Source organism: Saccopteryx bilineata, chromosome 4 (assembly GCF_036850765.1).
Source record: "Saccopteryx bilineata isolate mSacBil1 chromosome 4, mSacBil1_pri_phased_curated, whole genome shotgun sequence".
NCBI classification, from domain to species: Eukaryota; Metazoa; Chordata; class Mammalia; order Chiroptera; family Emballonuridae; genus Saccopteryx; species Saccopteryx bilineata.
This window is the reverse complement of record NC_089493.1, coordinates 66,699,567-66,716,885: the sequence shown is the minus strand read 5'-3', so window position 1 is coordinate 66,716,885 and position 17,319 is coordinate 66,699,567. Positions and strand designations below refer to the sequence as shown.

General features: G+C 36.9%; 1 protein-coding gene across 3 annotated transcripts in view; it reads right to left on the bottom strand.

Annotated features, from left to right (window-relative positions):
- Positions 1-427: 427 nt before the first annotated feature.
- WDR72 (WD repeat domain 72) overlaps positions 428-17,319 on the bottom strand; it is a 239,468-nt gene continuing 222,576 nt past the window's right edge. For 2 of the 3 annotated variants that reach the window (XM_066276258.1, XM_066276259.1), the window contains exons 19-20: positions 6,697-6,801; positions 428-1,050 (exon numbers count right to left, since the gene is read on the bottom strand). In XM_066276258.1, the coding sequence (XP_066132355.1) occupies positions 995-1,050; positions 6,697-6,801 (161 nt within the window). In that variant the 3' untranslated portion in view covers positions 428-994. Of the gene's footprint in view, positions 1,051-6,197; positions 6,802-17,319 lie in introns of those variants that run through there. The other variant, XM_066276257.1, reaches the window with a different exon arrangement.

The window sequence follows — 17,319 nt, the reverse complement described above, 5'->3', positions numbered from 1 at the left end:
CATCATAAAATATTTATCAAGGTTTCAGTATTGATTTCCTCACACAAAAAGAAATGTTAAATTTGGAAATGGTTTAAACTTATTTTTATTCTTCTTTGAAAAGGGAATAACATACAATATAAATAAGAGCAAATAGATCACTAAGGGTCTTAATAGATGAGCATTTTATATCTGTTTCTATTATATTGCTTTGCATATTTAAGTTTAAAATTTTCTGTCCATTAAGCTTCTTTCTGGGAAAAGTACTATAAGAGTTTATACTTCATAAGGATCAATTGTGATGTGCTATAAGTAGGGCCTTCTTTCCTAATTCACATCTATAGGGCCAACAAGATCAACCTTTAGCTAAAGACATTAGCTTCTATGTTATTAGAAATCTGAATTAACTTAACTTCACAAGATTGGTCCCGATTATACTCTGTTTCACTTATTTGGGCTAATTGAGGACTAAATGGAACTGGCTATTTGTTGACAACATTTCATCCTTAGGGATTAGATTTTCTGCAGGGCAATTGATCTGAATTAAAGCATCTACTAAAACAAAATGTCCTAACCTAACGGATCAAACAAATTTAGTAAGATTTTAGATTAAATACATTGAAACAACATTAAATTTAAAAAATTGTATTTATATTGTTTAAAAGCAATATGATTTTAATACTGCTTATTATATAACTCAAGAACTGAAAAGATAGAAGAAAATCTAAAACGGTGTTAAATTTATGTCTGCAGGCTGGCATTCCTGTTGCAAATATTAGAATAAAAGTAAGCAACAGGAGTATAGGATGATTTAGATAATGATTTTTTAAAATTAGGTAAATTTGGATATTTTCTATCAGTAATTACTTTTTCAATATACTCTGGCTAAAGTATTAGCAAATCTACTACAAACTAATATCTTGATCAATAACAACATAGCATATATACAATGATAGACGAATGGCATGTTTTGTGTTTCTTAAGTTGTTGAAATTCAATTTCTATGAGATTTCATTTAGCACAGTTTGCAGAAGCACATCTTTGCTATCCATGAACGGCGCCTTGGCTCACCTAGAAAGAAAACAGATTATCTTGTGTTATATGATGAAATAAAAAGAAAGGAAAGAAGGAAGGAAGGAAGGAAGGAAGGAAGGAAGGAAGGAAGGAAGGAAGGAAAGAAGGAAGAAAAAAAGGAGAGAGGACAAGAGGAAGAGAGGGAAGGATAAAAGAAAAGAAGGAATGAGTTAAGAAATAAAAGAAGCTAGAAAGGAAGAAAGGAAAGATAAAAGGAAGAAATTGCCTATAATTTCTGCACATTTTTATCCTGAAATAAAATATGTTAATATAATAAAATATTATTATCTTATAAACTGGACCCCAGGTAAATGTAAATATATTTTAATTGGATACATTATTAATATAGGCTGTTTTTAGCATTGCCAAGAAAGCTGAAAGTTTTCAACAAGAGGAATTAGGTTTCAAGTTAGTAAATTTCCACAAGTTTTAAGGAACTGAATTATTTTTAGAGGAACCCACAAATAAAGATTTAGGGTCAAATATTTAAACATTAGTTGAAATGTGATTGGAATTATAGAATTTAAAAATCCCATTTATTTCTCAGACTACTTGGCTGATTATTATTGTAGTCTAAAAAATATCACTTACTTTAAATTAATTTGATTATCAGACTAATTGGAGCATTGTGGCTTAGTTAACTACTTCTAAACACATTTATATTAATGATGTGACCATGCATATTAACTCTTAGTCCTGCTGGCAAAAACTCAAAAACCTGATTATTTGGTTTAGTTAAACCAATATTCACTATTGTATAATTATATATACTATATGTAATAACATAGCCTAGAATTTTACATAATTTAAAAGTTATTAGATTGGTGCTTAATCCTTTGAGTAGTACAAACATTCATGTACGTCCTCACTCAAAGGGTTAACAAAGAACTCTACTAAAAAGGTTAAATTTTTCCCATTGGGTAATTTAAAAATATATACATATATTGACATTATTAAGCACAATTAGAGCTTAAATTTGTTCTACTGAGATTGTTCTTACTCCTTCTAGAACATTTTTTAGCAGTAACCATAAGAAGTATGTTCTCGATGGTTATGATTGATGGGCTGCTCACACAGTCCACATTTTTTTTCTGCTTCATGCATCATCATCAACCATCTCCCACACTCCAGCCCTGAATCTGTCCTACTTTCTGTTACCTGATTTTTGCTGGTGATTCATGAGCCAGAATAGTAAAAGAAAAAAACATCCAACCTAGTTTTTCACAAGGTAGGATCTCGTGGAAACTGTGAGAAATCTAGTTTTGTTCATCAGATTCATGCAAATGCAATATTGATTGACAATGATATATATAGATCTATACACATAACATGCTATATAAATACCACTAAAATGTTCTATTAATGGCAGAATGCATACTGATTATAAATGACTTCAGAATGATGTGAAAATGCTAATCTGAATGCTTTTCCTTTTTGGGGGTACTTTCAAGCTCTCTCATCACTACTATTTTCATCTGAAACTGTGTTTATGTGTACTGTCTAGAGTGCTAGGAAACAGAATTTTTAATTTTCCAAGCCAATAAGATGATAAAAGTTCAAGGTCTCTCATTAGCATTTGGATAAAAATTGTGAATGTCACACTAAATGTTTTATCATCATGAGTGCAAAGATGAAGTGCAAAAACGACTTTATATAAATATTATCTCCTAGAGAATGGGGATTGAGCTCTAATCACTGCATGAAACAGTTAACAAGATGTTAACCAGCAAAGGACTATACTGAACTATTTTTGTGATAGCGTCTTTCAGATTCAGAAGGGACCAGGTCTTAAAGAGCCAAAGAAAGCCTAATGGCCCTAAAATCTCAAGAAATGCAGCTGTAAGTTCACGATGCTGTCTTGGTACTTCTATTACTAGACATCAAAGTTATTCCCACAGGTTTCAGGAATGTATAAATGCCAGTGAAGAAGAAAGTAGACTTCACAGAGTCTAAGCCAGAAACTTCAATCTGGGATTCACCTGTGAGGCAAAACTCTTTGCTAATGAATTATTCCAAAGGAAAGATACAGCTGAGGGAGACCTTAACCTACAGACAAGACCTCCAGGTTCACCAGCAGGGTCAGAGTAACAGGAATGCTCTGGTCTGAAGTTGTTTTGCCAACCTTAATGGACTGCCGGCACCCACCTGGGTATAGAGCTTGAACCAATAAAGAGATCACAGAGGCCTGATGAAGAAGGTAGCGTGCTCCGAGACCAGGTGAACAACCACTGCACCGGGACTCTAACTCGTGACCTATATGCACACTCCAGCCCATTTACAAATGGGTCATCCCAGTCCATTCAGTGCAGGAGGGCGGTGAGGTCAATGGAAAAAGAACACTCTACAGATGAAGCTCAAAACCCACTGTATTTGAATATAATCAATTCACAAAGTCAATCTTACTGTTTTATAGAAATTCTAAAACTTTGATTTTAATCATGACATTTTAAAACAGTCCATCAATGTTTTAAAAACAACACATTTTTAAAAAACTGTTTTAGTTTTTCTGTACTCCAATGCCCCTTTGCCCTCGGCATATGCATATGAGTTGGTATCAGCAATATGAAGCTAAAGGAACTCAAGTAAAATGATATTTAGAGGATTTACTAAGAAAATGCTTTATTTAAAAAGAGCAAAATAGGAGACAATATTCTTGAATTGTACTTGAAAGGGGAAAGTGATTTTTTGTGTTTTCACTTTCTACATGTTGCTCAAACAACTGGTCTGTTTATTAAAAATGATGCAATAAATATATTAGTTATTTAGAATTGTATAGATAAATCTCATGCAAGGTCACTATCCATTAAAGCCAGAGGACTTGACCACATTCAACTTTGTAACTGGGGGATTTTGCACATACATGAAAATATTAAAAGGAATTTTAAATGAGTGATAATATTCTAGGTAAAAATGGTGAGAATGATGCATTCATGATTTAAATTCACTTCCTTCTATAAAAGAAAAAAACAAATATACTAACACAATTATAAGCTTAGCTACCGAAGCACCTATATTGGTTTAAAGACACCTTTCTAAAGCTTATCAGTTAAAAACCAAAATTTTACTTTCTCTTCTAATAAAGCCAGTTAAACATACTTTCCAGAGAAATACCTTCTTACATAATACACAGAGGTAACTAAACCCTCAAAGTAATGTTTCTAGTTTTGGAGCCCTTACATTTGAATGAATGACGTGATATTTTGAAGTTAATCTGTGGATATTGAGAAGTAGACAGTCGTATTTTCACAGTTCAGGAAAGTCCCTCTGTGCCCCCAATTTCAGATATCTTCCTTATGTTCAGTTTTAAGAATCTAGCCTCTCAAGTGCTCAGACTGGAAAGAGATGCACTCTTTCATCAAAATCTTTCTTACTAAACAAGCACCTCTGTCAGAAGTGTCTTAATTTCTTATCACAAAATTTTATCCACACGAGAAGCAATAAATAATTCATGTCACTGCCTCTTTGTTGTGTGTCCCTGAACTGCACAGAGCTGGAAGGCTGACAGCTGTGTCAGGACAAGCACCAAAGATCTGACATGACAAGTGACTAACAAGTTTCTTTCAGTTCATAGTGAAGGAAGACAATGGCCCAAAGTGCAGAAAGGAATCCTGAAACAAAATAAAACTGCTTCTTTCTTTTTACCTAAGTGTTTGCTATGAGCTTATTTCCAACCCACAAGCCCTAGTCATTTTATAGGACTGCCCAGCCCCCTTTATTCCTCACACTCACTTGGCCATTTACGCCTGGCCACGGATCAATATGAGAAATTCTTGGAGAAATACGATGTCTCCATGACAACCAAGCCACAAATTCTCAGTGGAAGGCGGTGAGACCAGTAGTGAACTCTCCAGAGGTTTCTAGGCCTATAAGGCAAGATGTCTTAAAATGCAGGAATGGACAGAGGAAAAAGCCAGAGTAATTTGTTCTTTATTACCAGTGTAATGATGTCCGATGTATAGAACAGTACTCACTCTGTAAGTTAAGATTCTTTATCAGCACCTATATTTTCTAATTAATCTTTCTGCTTTGATATATCCTTTTGTTAATATCAATCAGACAGACTATGTTATATTTGAATCACACTACATACAGTTCTATTTGTACTGACGTATGATGGAAACATATGATGGAATGGTATAAAGAGGATCTATTCTTGCCAAAACAATGAACACTTAGGTAAAGACAGGACTCATGGATTGAACTGCCTGACAAATAGTTCAAAACTGATCATTAAGACAGTTTATAACCTTGGTCAAAATTAGGCAATTTGGATCAAAACAGAAACTAATTTTAAATTAATTTTTTTTAGAAATTTAAGGCTACCAATATCCTCTCCCTTTTAGGGTGGGGCTGATCTACATTTGTCTTTCAGATGTTATGGCAGGAAATGGGTTTAATGCACTGATTAAACATTTCTGTCATTGCTAAAGATGTCATTTCTCGGTTCCACAGGAAAGCAGAAGTGTGGTTGGGACAGGCCCGCGACAGCAGTCCATCTTTTGAGGAATCTCAGTGTAGTGCAGGCGACTGAAATACAATGCCATCGCCACTGGGCCTATTGGGGTTCCAAGATGACTTAGGGGACCTGACATAGATTGCAGGCTGCACCTTTCACTGAAAATTAAATCTCAGTAGCTCTCCTCAGGGAAGGATCAGGGGACTGTTTGCAGCTGCCCCCTGTCAGCAAAGGCTACAAGATTTGGAAATCTCTTAACTAAGCTGACAGGCCACAGAGAGGATGAATCAAAAATCTGATACATGGATCAGCACACAAAGATGTGAGAGGGGAGAGGGTGCATAGCAGCCAGAGAAAATAGGAAAGGAAAATGTTTAGTAGGGGAAGATCATTAACTCTTTCATTCATGATAATAAGGCACCTTTTAGTACCTGACAGCACTGTAGTGATCCAAGAATGCCATTCAACTTTCACAAGATTTTTTTTTCTTTTTAATTAGTTAGTTGTTAAGACTAGGTGTAGTTCAAAACACAACAAAAACAGAAACAAATATCTACGCTTAAATGTTCCTGGCCATATTTTTTTCAGTGCATATCTGTCTATTCTTCTTAGAAAGAAAATACAAACACAAGTAACTTGGACATTGGGTAAATTTTATAGTGTGAGGAAGGGTTATTATTTCTTTTGTTGTTGTTTTTTTCTAAACAGCTGACAACATCCATTAGTGCATTACTGTTATGCCGAAATTCTCCCATCCCAGTTAGAGCTCTGTTTGTATTTAGAAAGGTAAATAGATTGTAATGATGACAACTGGCATCTCTTTTCTCTCTAACTCTCTATTTCCTCTAGATCCCATTATTTGAAATATTTAGAATATTACCTTTTCTTCAGTTTCCAATCTCTGCCTCTATTAACCAGTTTAGCCTAAAATTGATGATAATGAACTAATAGTGTCAGCTTCCCTTTTCAGTCATAAAGCCTTTGTACTTCCTCCAACTGAATTCTTGATGAAAGAGGAAAAGATAACAGCTCCACACTGTGACCCCTGGAGGTGACCATTAATTTGACAGAGCAGCTGCTAAGAGAAAACAGCATTACAATGTCCTCTCTCCCCACCCCCTTCCAAAGACCCCAAAGCTGTGTCAAATTTATCATTTTATACTTGGCTATTTTTAAATGGCTTTCACCTGGACTCTCAGGCTCTTTCACGACACATCTGTCAGGCATGTCCTCGGTGTCTTGGAAGTTTGCCGAGTTTGAGTTGCTGTCATGCTTGACCAGACTGGCTGAAGCTATTAAAAAGAGAGAGAGAGAAAAGAAAGAGTGATGAAAAAGTAGTAATAAACACCATTAAAACATTTCCTTCCAGTTCCACAGCTATTTCCAGGGACACACGATGTAAACACAAACAATAAATTGAAATAAAATGTATTTGTTAAGTATGTATTGGCAGGCATGTAATTAGTTGAAAAATCTATAGATGGGACTTTATCTTAGAAGAAAAATAAGTTCAATGGCATCAGCTTAAAAGCTACAAAGTAACAAAGTGATCCCTTCAAAGTAGAAATCGTATTTTTAATGCATAAATCTAAAACAATATAGTCAATTAACGGTAGCAGGCCATAGAGAGAACACCAGGCTAGTCAATTAGAGAGACCAGTGCGACGCTGGTCCAAGGTTCCTTTTGTCGCACAAATCACAGCAGATAAACACTTCTCATGCATTTTGGTTCTCTTTCATCAAATCAAAAATTATGGTACCAACTATCTAAACAAAGCCCTATAAAAATAAATTATAAGATAGAGAATAAATACACTTCAAATAAAGAAGGCTGGTATTTTCAATGGTGGATCTCCAGAAAACTTGTCATGAGATATTATTTTCTGAGTAGGAACTATGAACAGAAACAGAAGCGATCACAGGAATCTAAATTTTTCCTAGAAGCACATTACAACCACTAGCTCTGTTAGAGAAAACATAGACTCGAGTTTCCACATTTTTTTCCACAAGTTGTAATACTTTGCCTAAATTAGCTCCATAAGTAACATAGCTTCATATTACATATGTTCAAGGAATCACTTCTCAGGAAAAGTAGACATTGTCTTCATGAAGAAAACCCAGTGAATAACAAAACAAAGCAGGGCTGCAACCAAACAGATTGTCATACTTTCTTGTGTGAAGCCAAACAATATAAATAAATATGTGTGTTAGTGACTACATTGGAATTTTATCTCTCAAAAATTGCTGTCATCTCAGGTCTTTATAACACACACGACGTGTTACTTATAAGTTGTAAATGAAATAAAGAAAATATATATTTATAAGTCATACAGGAAATAGTATGTTTGTTGGCACAGGGGACCAGACCAGGACAGTGTTCCTAAACCTCCTTTCAAAGATGAGAGAGCACATGCAGAGGTTGAACCCGTGTGACTTCACACGTTGCATGCCTGATGAAGGGAAGCAGCTTTCGTGGGGCTCTCAGCTCTCACCCTCTCCGTTTCGTTTTCATAGTGTGTGCACATCACTGGCGATCAGAACCTGGGCTCACATATGCACACTTCAAAGAGGACTAGTAACATACTCTGGTCCAAATATTCTCTTCAAACAGACGCAACAATCTTCTCTGTCTGCTCTGTGGAAGCGCGAGCATAAGAGTTTGGATTCACTCATCTCTGAATCATTCTTTGGAAATGAAATATGAGAAAAAAACATATGAAATCTGGTTTTAAATAAACAAACCCAATTTTTCATGTTGTACATTTGAATTTTCAGAAAAACATATGAAAATAGGTACCCTGTCTGTTTTATTCACCTCAGTATGCCCTGGGCCACAGAAGGTCCTCTTGAAGGATTTGTGGAATGAATGAATGAAGAAACAAAGCAAGCAGAAGTATCATGCTAGATATCCTCCCGATCTGAGAGGATGTGTGCTTTGAACTATCGTCAGCTGATCCGTCGGTGTCCTGTTTGGCACACTTTGACGAAGGATGCTTATTTACAAAATGGTGGTATGAGTTAGCCTGTGACTTGAAAGGAGAGACACGACACATATGGCCTAAGTAGTTACTGGTGTAGCCGCCTTTAATTTAATGTTTCTCACTTTAGATCATACTTACAGATTACTTATGAATCCAGAGGTTGTAGTAAAATGTTTCAGTGGGATAATTAAAGGCACCAAAATTATATAATATTGTGACACCGGTCAAGATTTCTTGGTCTGTTTTAATAATTTTTTTTATCTCTGTATATCTTGTTAATTTTCTGAAATACTTATAGTGCTATTTATAATAGAGAATTAATCATATAGTGAAATTTATTACCAATAGCCAATGATGTAGAACCGGTGTTTATTTGGGTAAATGCATTGCACTCATCTCATATGTTATTCTTTCATCATTTAAAATATTCACCTATTCACTTATTCCCATTCACTTATTCATTCTTCCAACAAGACTGTGTTCTAGACAGAAGGGCCCCCAAACGGAAGAGAGCATGGTATTAGAACAACAAAGTAAATATCTGCAATCACTGTTAGGGGCAATAAAGTGGCGTGGGATGAACTGACATCCTACACCCCTCAAGAAAGCAGGAAAGTTAGCTGTAGCTTTTAGTGGCATGATCCTCTTTAAATTCACAAGAATGGGAGCCATGCAGCTATTTTTGTCTTCACCTCTGATGTTGAGGGGTGTGGCCTGTTTGGGGGTAGGGGAGTGAAGAGGGTAATTCTTCAGGTATTTTGCCTAATTATTTATGTTAACTTTCAAACTTGATATGGTACAGAAGTTGTCATTTTTACTGGGTAGTTTATAGAGTATCCAATTAAATTTACTGCAAAAGAAGTAACTGCATTCTGTCAATTGGGAAAACAGGCATTTGAAAGGTTAATTACTGCCATTCTACTTTTTTTTCTTTCTTTTCTTTCTTTTTAATTTTTTTTTGATAGGTGTATCTTTACAATTGTTCTTTTGGGTGTTTCCTGTGATGTTTCATCATTAAACTCTGACATGATGTGTGGCCGAGGCTTCTCTAATGAATCATTTCAAAAATGATGAAATCAATAAATATTGATTTAGTACTTATTATGGGTAGAGCTCTGTGCTAGACCATGTGAGGCATAAAAAAATGAAGGCACTTTTTATGTGCCCTCATACAACTTGTGATCTAGTTGAGGTATAAATAAGAGTAACCAGTAGGAGCATTAGAGAGACTATTTCAAGAGTGACGTGGTTTTTAGGAATCCAGAGGTAATTCCCCTGTAAGAGGGTAGCCCAAAAGAGAAATTTTTAAAAATTGTTAGCCCAGTGGGAGCTCATTCAGGCAAAAGAAAAAGTTGTAGACCTGACCAGAGATACCCAAAGAAATACATTAGCCTAGTGCCACAAATGTATTGGTAAACAGAATGTTGCTGCCTACTTTTGTATGTATTTTTAATGAATTCTCCTTACACACCTCTTTGAGCTTTTTTTGAATTGCTGTTGTGGCTAATTCTTCTCACCTGTAGAACTTAGTTATAGACAGGTTTTTTCCTAGCCTTAAATAGTCAATAATTTGATCTTTACTGATGGTGGGCCCATTTATCACAGTAAGTTGTCCTTTCACTATACATATTGACTTTTATTTATCAATACCAAAGTCCATTTGTAGCTCATCACTAAAGTTCTTGGATCTTTTCAGTAGTATTTGAAGATGCATTTTAGAGCTTGGCAAAGAGATACTTTTTACATCAATATAGTGCAAATGGTTACTAGGCTCATCCTTAACTTAAAATCAACTGTCTCTGTAATGGATTCTGAAATAATCTGCTTTTGGGGGGCGAGGGACAAAAAAACTCCCACAAAACTCTTCTTGACAGTTCTACTGCTGAAAGATGTAAGACTCATCCATTTACTCAACACACACCTAAAATATTGACAATTGAAAGGCCAATGTTCTAAATATCTTTGTAATATATTTGGTAGCTAGATAGAGGGAGAAGTCCATGTACTCTATATGGATGTGTTTGACTCTGGTGTGTGTTTAGTAAATATAATGCTTCTAGATTCTAAACAAATGAATGGTTCAGCTACAGACAACATGAAATCACTAATTTTTAAACTGCATTTAAGAATATCTAGAGAGGCCCTGGCCAGTTAGCTCAATGGCAGAGTGTCGGCCTGGCGTGTGGGAGTCCCGGGTTTGATTCCTGGCCAGGGCACACAGGAGATGCACCCATCTGCTTCTCCACCCCTCCCCCTCTCCTTCCTCTCTGTCTCTCTCTTCCCCTCCCACAGCCAAGGCTCCATTGGAGCAAAGTTTGCCCAGGCGCTGAGGATGGCTCTGTGGCCTCTGCCTCAGGTGCTAGAATAGCTCTGATTGAGGCAGAACGACGCCCCAGATGGGCAGAGCATCACCCCCTGGTGGGCATGCCAGGTGGATCCCGGTCAAGCGCATGTGGGAGTCTGTCTGACTGCCTCCCCATTTCCAACTTCAGAAAAATACAAAAACAAAAACAAAAACATAATACCTAGAGAGGAAACCAGAAGATTGCATGACAGACTGTAGAGGAAAATTTACTATAAAAAGAATGTGATGATAGGATTATCAGTTGTGATACTTCTTCCCTCTCTCTATCTCTATTTTGGTTTTGATTAACCTCTAAAAATTCCCTCTTTCCTTTTCACATCACTTGCTTAGATGGTGTTAACTTTTAAAGTGGCTAGGCCTAGGCAGCAAACAACTCCAAAAAATATAACCTCACCCCCAAAAGAGGATGACCACTGACAAAAATCTCCATCTTCTTCCACAATAGCAACTTGTTCTTCCCAGCAGGACAGTATGTAGTATATATAGAGCCCTTGTTAAAAATCCATATCCTTCACAGTGTGAATAAAATCTGCAGTCCAAATAACGTTTTCAATACAATGACTTATGTATGATTTAAAAATAGATCCCATCCATCATATGTATGGACTTTTTGGAAGTATTATAGGTATTGATAAAAAAATCATTAATAAAAACATAACAGTTTGAAATATTGGTCAACTAAACAGAACAAATCACTGCAGTAGCAGATAAAACTCAGAGAAAAATATCTTAATCACATCTTAAAAATAACGTAGAGTTTGCAGAGGTCAGGAACGGCTGACTAAAAAACTGCTCAGGTTTATGGAATGAGTAATGAAAAAAAAGTCAGAATCCAGAGTTCAAATCTACTAGCTCTGTATGATGACCAAGAGGATAACTTCCCTATCTTAAGGAGTCAGCACAAAATCAACTAAAGAAAAATCTTTCCAGAGGCTTACAAGAAATAAACAAAAAACCCTATATTAAATTCAAGTAGAAGTAAATACTAATGCAATACTCACAGATTACAAAAGACTGTAATATTTTTAAAATTAGATGGAGGTATAAGCAGTGAAAAGGCTAAGTGGAAACAACAAATTTGTAAACAAAGTGGATGTCACTTGAACAGAACTCCAATTCAGTTTACAAAGTGATTCTCTCTGGACAGATGTCTTATCAGGAAAACATATCTAGCTAAAGAGCTATGTACATACTACCCTTACTTTTAATATCTCTACTGAAATAATTAAGCTATAGGACCTCGATTCTATTTAAATAGCAATAGCTACATCCTGCATCAGACCTCAGTCTTACACTGTCTTCAGCAGGCTAGAAAATGGGGGGAAATTCAGTCAGGCCTAGGGTATATAGCTCAAACCTACCCAGACACCCCCCCCCAAATCTATTATTGTCAATAGTCTACATAATAAGGGAGACTCTATCTGCCTTATTTCTGAATGGAAAATAGATAAAATTTCTCATTATATAGTACCTAAATATATGTATTAATTAAAACAAAAATCAATATCAATAATTTTTATAGATATAAGCTGAGTTCCCTGCGGTGGCGGTAATGGTGGTAGAGTGTTCTAGAAAAGAGCTCAATTAACAGGACTCAGAAAATCTGTATTTTATTCCACCTCTACTCCTAACAGTGCAACCTTGAGCATGTCATTTCACTCTCCTGGAATTTTTTTTTAATAAAATGAACATTTTGACTCCTTGACATCTTTGGACTCTGGGACTCAAATAGTCTGCCAGTTCAATTTCCAATACCAACCAACCACTGAATATATCACTGAACAGAATATTAGGAGCATAAGTGGCTACTACACTAGCCTTGTAAATAATGAGGACTTTTGGGGTCTTTTCTGAATTAAGTAGTGATGATGTCTAATCTGACTGAGGGACAGAGGAAATCAGGGAGCTTCAGAGAGATGGATGGGTAGCCAGGGTGAGGCAGTCCTATGAAAAGACGGCCAAGAAAGAACTGTGGCCATAGTATGGTGACTCCTGAGAACTAACAATGGGTGCATAGAAAACCATCCATTATATGTTTACTAATGGTGCAAAAAGAAAAAAATCTTTAACACCAAACCTTACCTTTCTTAGAGTCACATTTACGCTATCAATTCCTTTAAACAATCCCTCTCTTCATCAACCAACTTGGCAAATACAAACTTCAGTACTAAATAAATTATCCTAAACTAAGTTAATCAGGTCCATGCAATAACTGCAAGAAATACAATTGTGGCCCTGGCCAGTTGGCTCAGCGATAGAGCGTTGGCCTGGTGTGCAGGAGTCCCAGCTTCGATTCCCAGCCAGGGCACACAGGAGAGGCGCCCATTTGCTTCTCCACCCCTCCCACTCTCCTTCCTCTCTGTCTCTCTCTTCCCCTCCCGCAGCGAGGCTCCATTGGAGCAAAGATGGCCGGGGCGCTGGGGATGGCTCTGTGGCCTCTGCCTCAGGCGCTAGAATGGCTCTGGATGCAACAGAGCAACGCCCCAGAGGGGCAAAGCATCGCCCCCTGGTGGGCATGGCAGGTGGATCCCGGTCGGGCAGGCGCATGCGGGAGTCTGACTGCCTCCCTGTTTCCAGCTTCAGAAAAATGAAAAAAAAAAAAAGAAATACAATTGCAGTGGACAAGCCCTGGCCTGGATGTTAGACAGCCTGGGTAACGTTAGGCTGCACATGCCAAAGACTCCTCCCAGGACAAACTCTATTGTGGCTTCAGGGCTCCAGGCATGAAGAAGTTCTCAATTACTGTTTGTGAATGAAGGGACAGGTTTCTGGAGAGGTGTGGTGTTCCTGTGGAATTTTATTTCCCTCCAGTCAAATCTCTTAAAAGGAGAATCAGTGGAATCTCAACACTTTCTATTCCTTTTATATGTAAGGACAGGGCCCGTGAAGTCATTTGTCTTAGTCAAGTCAAGTCTGGCATGAAAACCAACTCTAATCAAATTATTTAAACTCTCAGACTAAAGCAGACTATTGAGGCGTATTGAATGGAGATGGAGAGTATGACAAAGGAAATGTGTAAGCTGAGAAGTAGGAAGGAAGAATAATAGGAATGATACAACTCTTTCTCCTCTATCTGTTGCATTTCCTCACCCCCACCCCCAAAAGGGTAATTTTCAGAGTCACCAACGAGAGGTTTGCTTGACTTACTGTATGAGCTCTCTTAGAGTACCATTTCCTTGTCAAGCAGTACTCTAAGGAGAGGTGAGGAGTAGATGAGCACCTCCCCCTTAAACATCAAATCAGAATAATTTACCCTACTTTAGTCCATGAGCATCTTCCCACAACATTAGTCCTTGAATTTATTTTCTGTAAATTCAGAGTAGAACAAACTCAGGAACACATTACTTATATCGTTTTTATACTTATCTATAATTTGGTAGAGAATTTCTACACACAGAAAATAAACTGGCTAAGTCAGCAAGCTCAATCCCTGCTATCTATTTTAAGCCATAGAGGTAAATATTCAAGACAAAGGAACTCCAGAACATCTTATCTGAAAGGACCCCTTCATTACTAAAAGGAAGTATAGGCGAAGAATGAATTCTAATAATGTACAGAAATTAACTCCCATGTTTTTCATGCAGTTCAGGTTTTTGGCAAAAGTCATTTGACTTTTCTCATAAGGGCCAAGTCCTGTGGTAAATACAGAAATGCATTAATTTTGCTCTTCAGAGGGTTCAAGAAATTAAAAGCCAGGAACAGATTCCAAAGAAGAAAACAAATAGATCCTCACATATTGATAAATTGAGCAATAGTCAGTAAAGGAAGAATCCTGAGAAAGAATTTATAGTAAACTTCACAGCTAGCATTTGAAAATGTAGAAGAAAGTCAGGAAAACAAAAGAGATCCTTCAACCCAAAGAACATCAAGATAGCATTGAGATTAGAGATAAAGATGATTTATATATGAACGTAAGATTAGGAATCACAGCATAGGACAATTTAAACCACAGTGAAGGCTAGAGTTAACCATAAGAAAAAACACCAGAAACATTTTCCTCTTGAATCAGAGGGAACAGAAACTGTCATATGGCACGACCACTGGAATTTATTAAGAGCAGCAACTTTTCCATAGGCTGGACCTCCAATGACACCATCAGTGTGGGGAGAATGGTTGGCAGGCAGTGTCAAATTCCCAGCTGATAGCTCGTTCTATCTCAGGGGAAAACCTTTGTCTTAGATGGTTAGTCAAGTGTCAGAGCTCTTTTATCTGCTAGACAGGAAATGGAAAATAAGAAAATCAAATTATCCAGACGACGCCTTCGTTTTCTAGTTCTTTGTCAACACGAAGAAGGATGCAAGGAAGGAAAGGTCTCAGTCACCACATCTTGTAATGTTAGCCTCGATTACTCTGAATGTGATTTATTTTCATTTGAGTAACATTAAAATGGTATGTTAGTTGTTCTTGAAAACTTGATGAAATTGAATGGAAGACATGCTTGGATGTTGATAACATGATTTCCCACTGCAGTATAATGCAGTCCGCAGCAAGCATCACTCTTTCATAGTCCACGTCCAACGCATGTATTTGCGCCAGACACAGAATACATAGGTGGCCTGTTGGAATTGATTGCTTATTATGGTCATGCATATAAAATGCAGCCACACATTTGAAAGTACTAGTTTTGCTGGGGGATAAATAATCCTCAAATCCTTAAACTGTGTCACTGAATAACAGTGTTTATACTAATATCACTAAGAGATGATTGCCCAAATATAGAAATGACTTTGATAAGACGTAGAGACTCTCAGCTGGATACTAGACAAGCCAGTGGCATCTGTAAAAAAAAAAAAAGGATAAGTAAAATACAGCGAAAGAAAGCAAAGTTTTAAAGAGCAAGCTTGATGTGTATAAAGGGAAATTAACAAGTGTAATCTAATGAGACTTTCAAAAAACTAGGCTCAATCCAAATGATATGTTGTAATTAGAGAACTGAGAAATAGAAAACAAAAGGTAAGAGACAGACATTCTTAGATAAGACAGTATAAAGTAGTGTGCCAGATTAGCATAAAATACTCCTCTTAATAAATTTTTACAAATCTTTTGAGAGAATACATGGCAAAATCTCCAGGATACAAAAGAACATTAGGTTTCTTGAATTGTGAAATATTAGATTGATTTGATTAACAACAGAAATAATGCTTAGCCTGAATCAGTGGGAATATATGTTCTATAAACATTTCACTGTATAGCAAATCCCGGGAAACATTAAAAAAATGATCAAAGTAAATGTAACAAGAATGTGGCTATTAGCCACCATTTGCTATGACTTAAGGACATTAGTTAGTCAATGCAAAAATGTAGGCAAGTTGTTAACAGAACACTGGCACTTTAAGGAAATGATCAACACAATAAACCAACATTGAGTTCAGAAGCTTCTGTGCCTGGAACCCTGCCAGTGATTGTAGCCAATACAGGATACAATGAAATTTAAGAGGCCAACTAAAGGTCTATATAGTATCAGAATATCTCAAGAAGAAGTTAGAAGACCAAGACTTCAGCAAGCGAAGACTGTGATTGATATTTGTAAAATTGCCAAGATGTTATATATACCTATAACTGCCATTTTCTAATCTATAATGCTTCCAATTCCTCAAGATTACTCTCACCCTATTTTCCATTACCAGAATCATTGCTACATTTTAATAGCCTGATAAGGCATGTCTTTCTCTCCAGTAATTCTTTAAACAGAGACAAGTCATATCCCTAAAACCAAGGCTTAATCATATACTCTGTATTTAGAAAAACCTAAAATCACTTTTGTCAGCAATAAGGGATTCTGGAGCTATGAAATTAAGGGCCCTTCATGATACAGTCTTGAGTCACATCTAGAAATTTCTCACTGGATGCCCCCCACCTCCCCATCTTAGTCTCTGATATCATAAACTATAGTGGACAACACTGCTCATCATCCCCTAGATATTCTGTTTATTTTCCACATTGGTGCTTTTGTGAAGATCCCATTTTCATACATCCTGTCTCACCTCAATCTCCAGTTCTCTGCTTGCCAAAATACTCCTAACTCAAGATTCAGCTCAACTGCCATCTTTTCCTGAAGTCTTCATTAACTTACTAGTTAGCATTAAATGTTCTCCCTCTTCTGTGTTTCTTAGCACTTTATTTGGCCTGTGTTATTCTCCTTACTCCATTCTTTTGTTCTTGTGTCTATTCATTGGACTACATTAATAAAGAAGAAAGATGTTTTAGGCAGATCTTGAAATTTTGAGGATGATATCACGAGGACAACTTTACTTCTCTCTGATGGAACCTCTAATACTGCAATCAGAAGATTGAGCTGGCCCTGGCCGGTTGGCTCAGCGGTAGAGCGTCGGCCTAGCGTGCGGAGGACCCGGGTTCGATTCCCGGCCAGGGCACACAGGAGAAGCGCCCATTTGCTTCTCCACCCCTCCCTCCTTCCTCTCTGTCTCTCTCTTCCCCTCCCGCAGCCAAGGCTCCATTGGAGC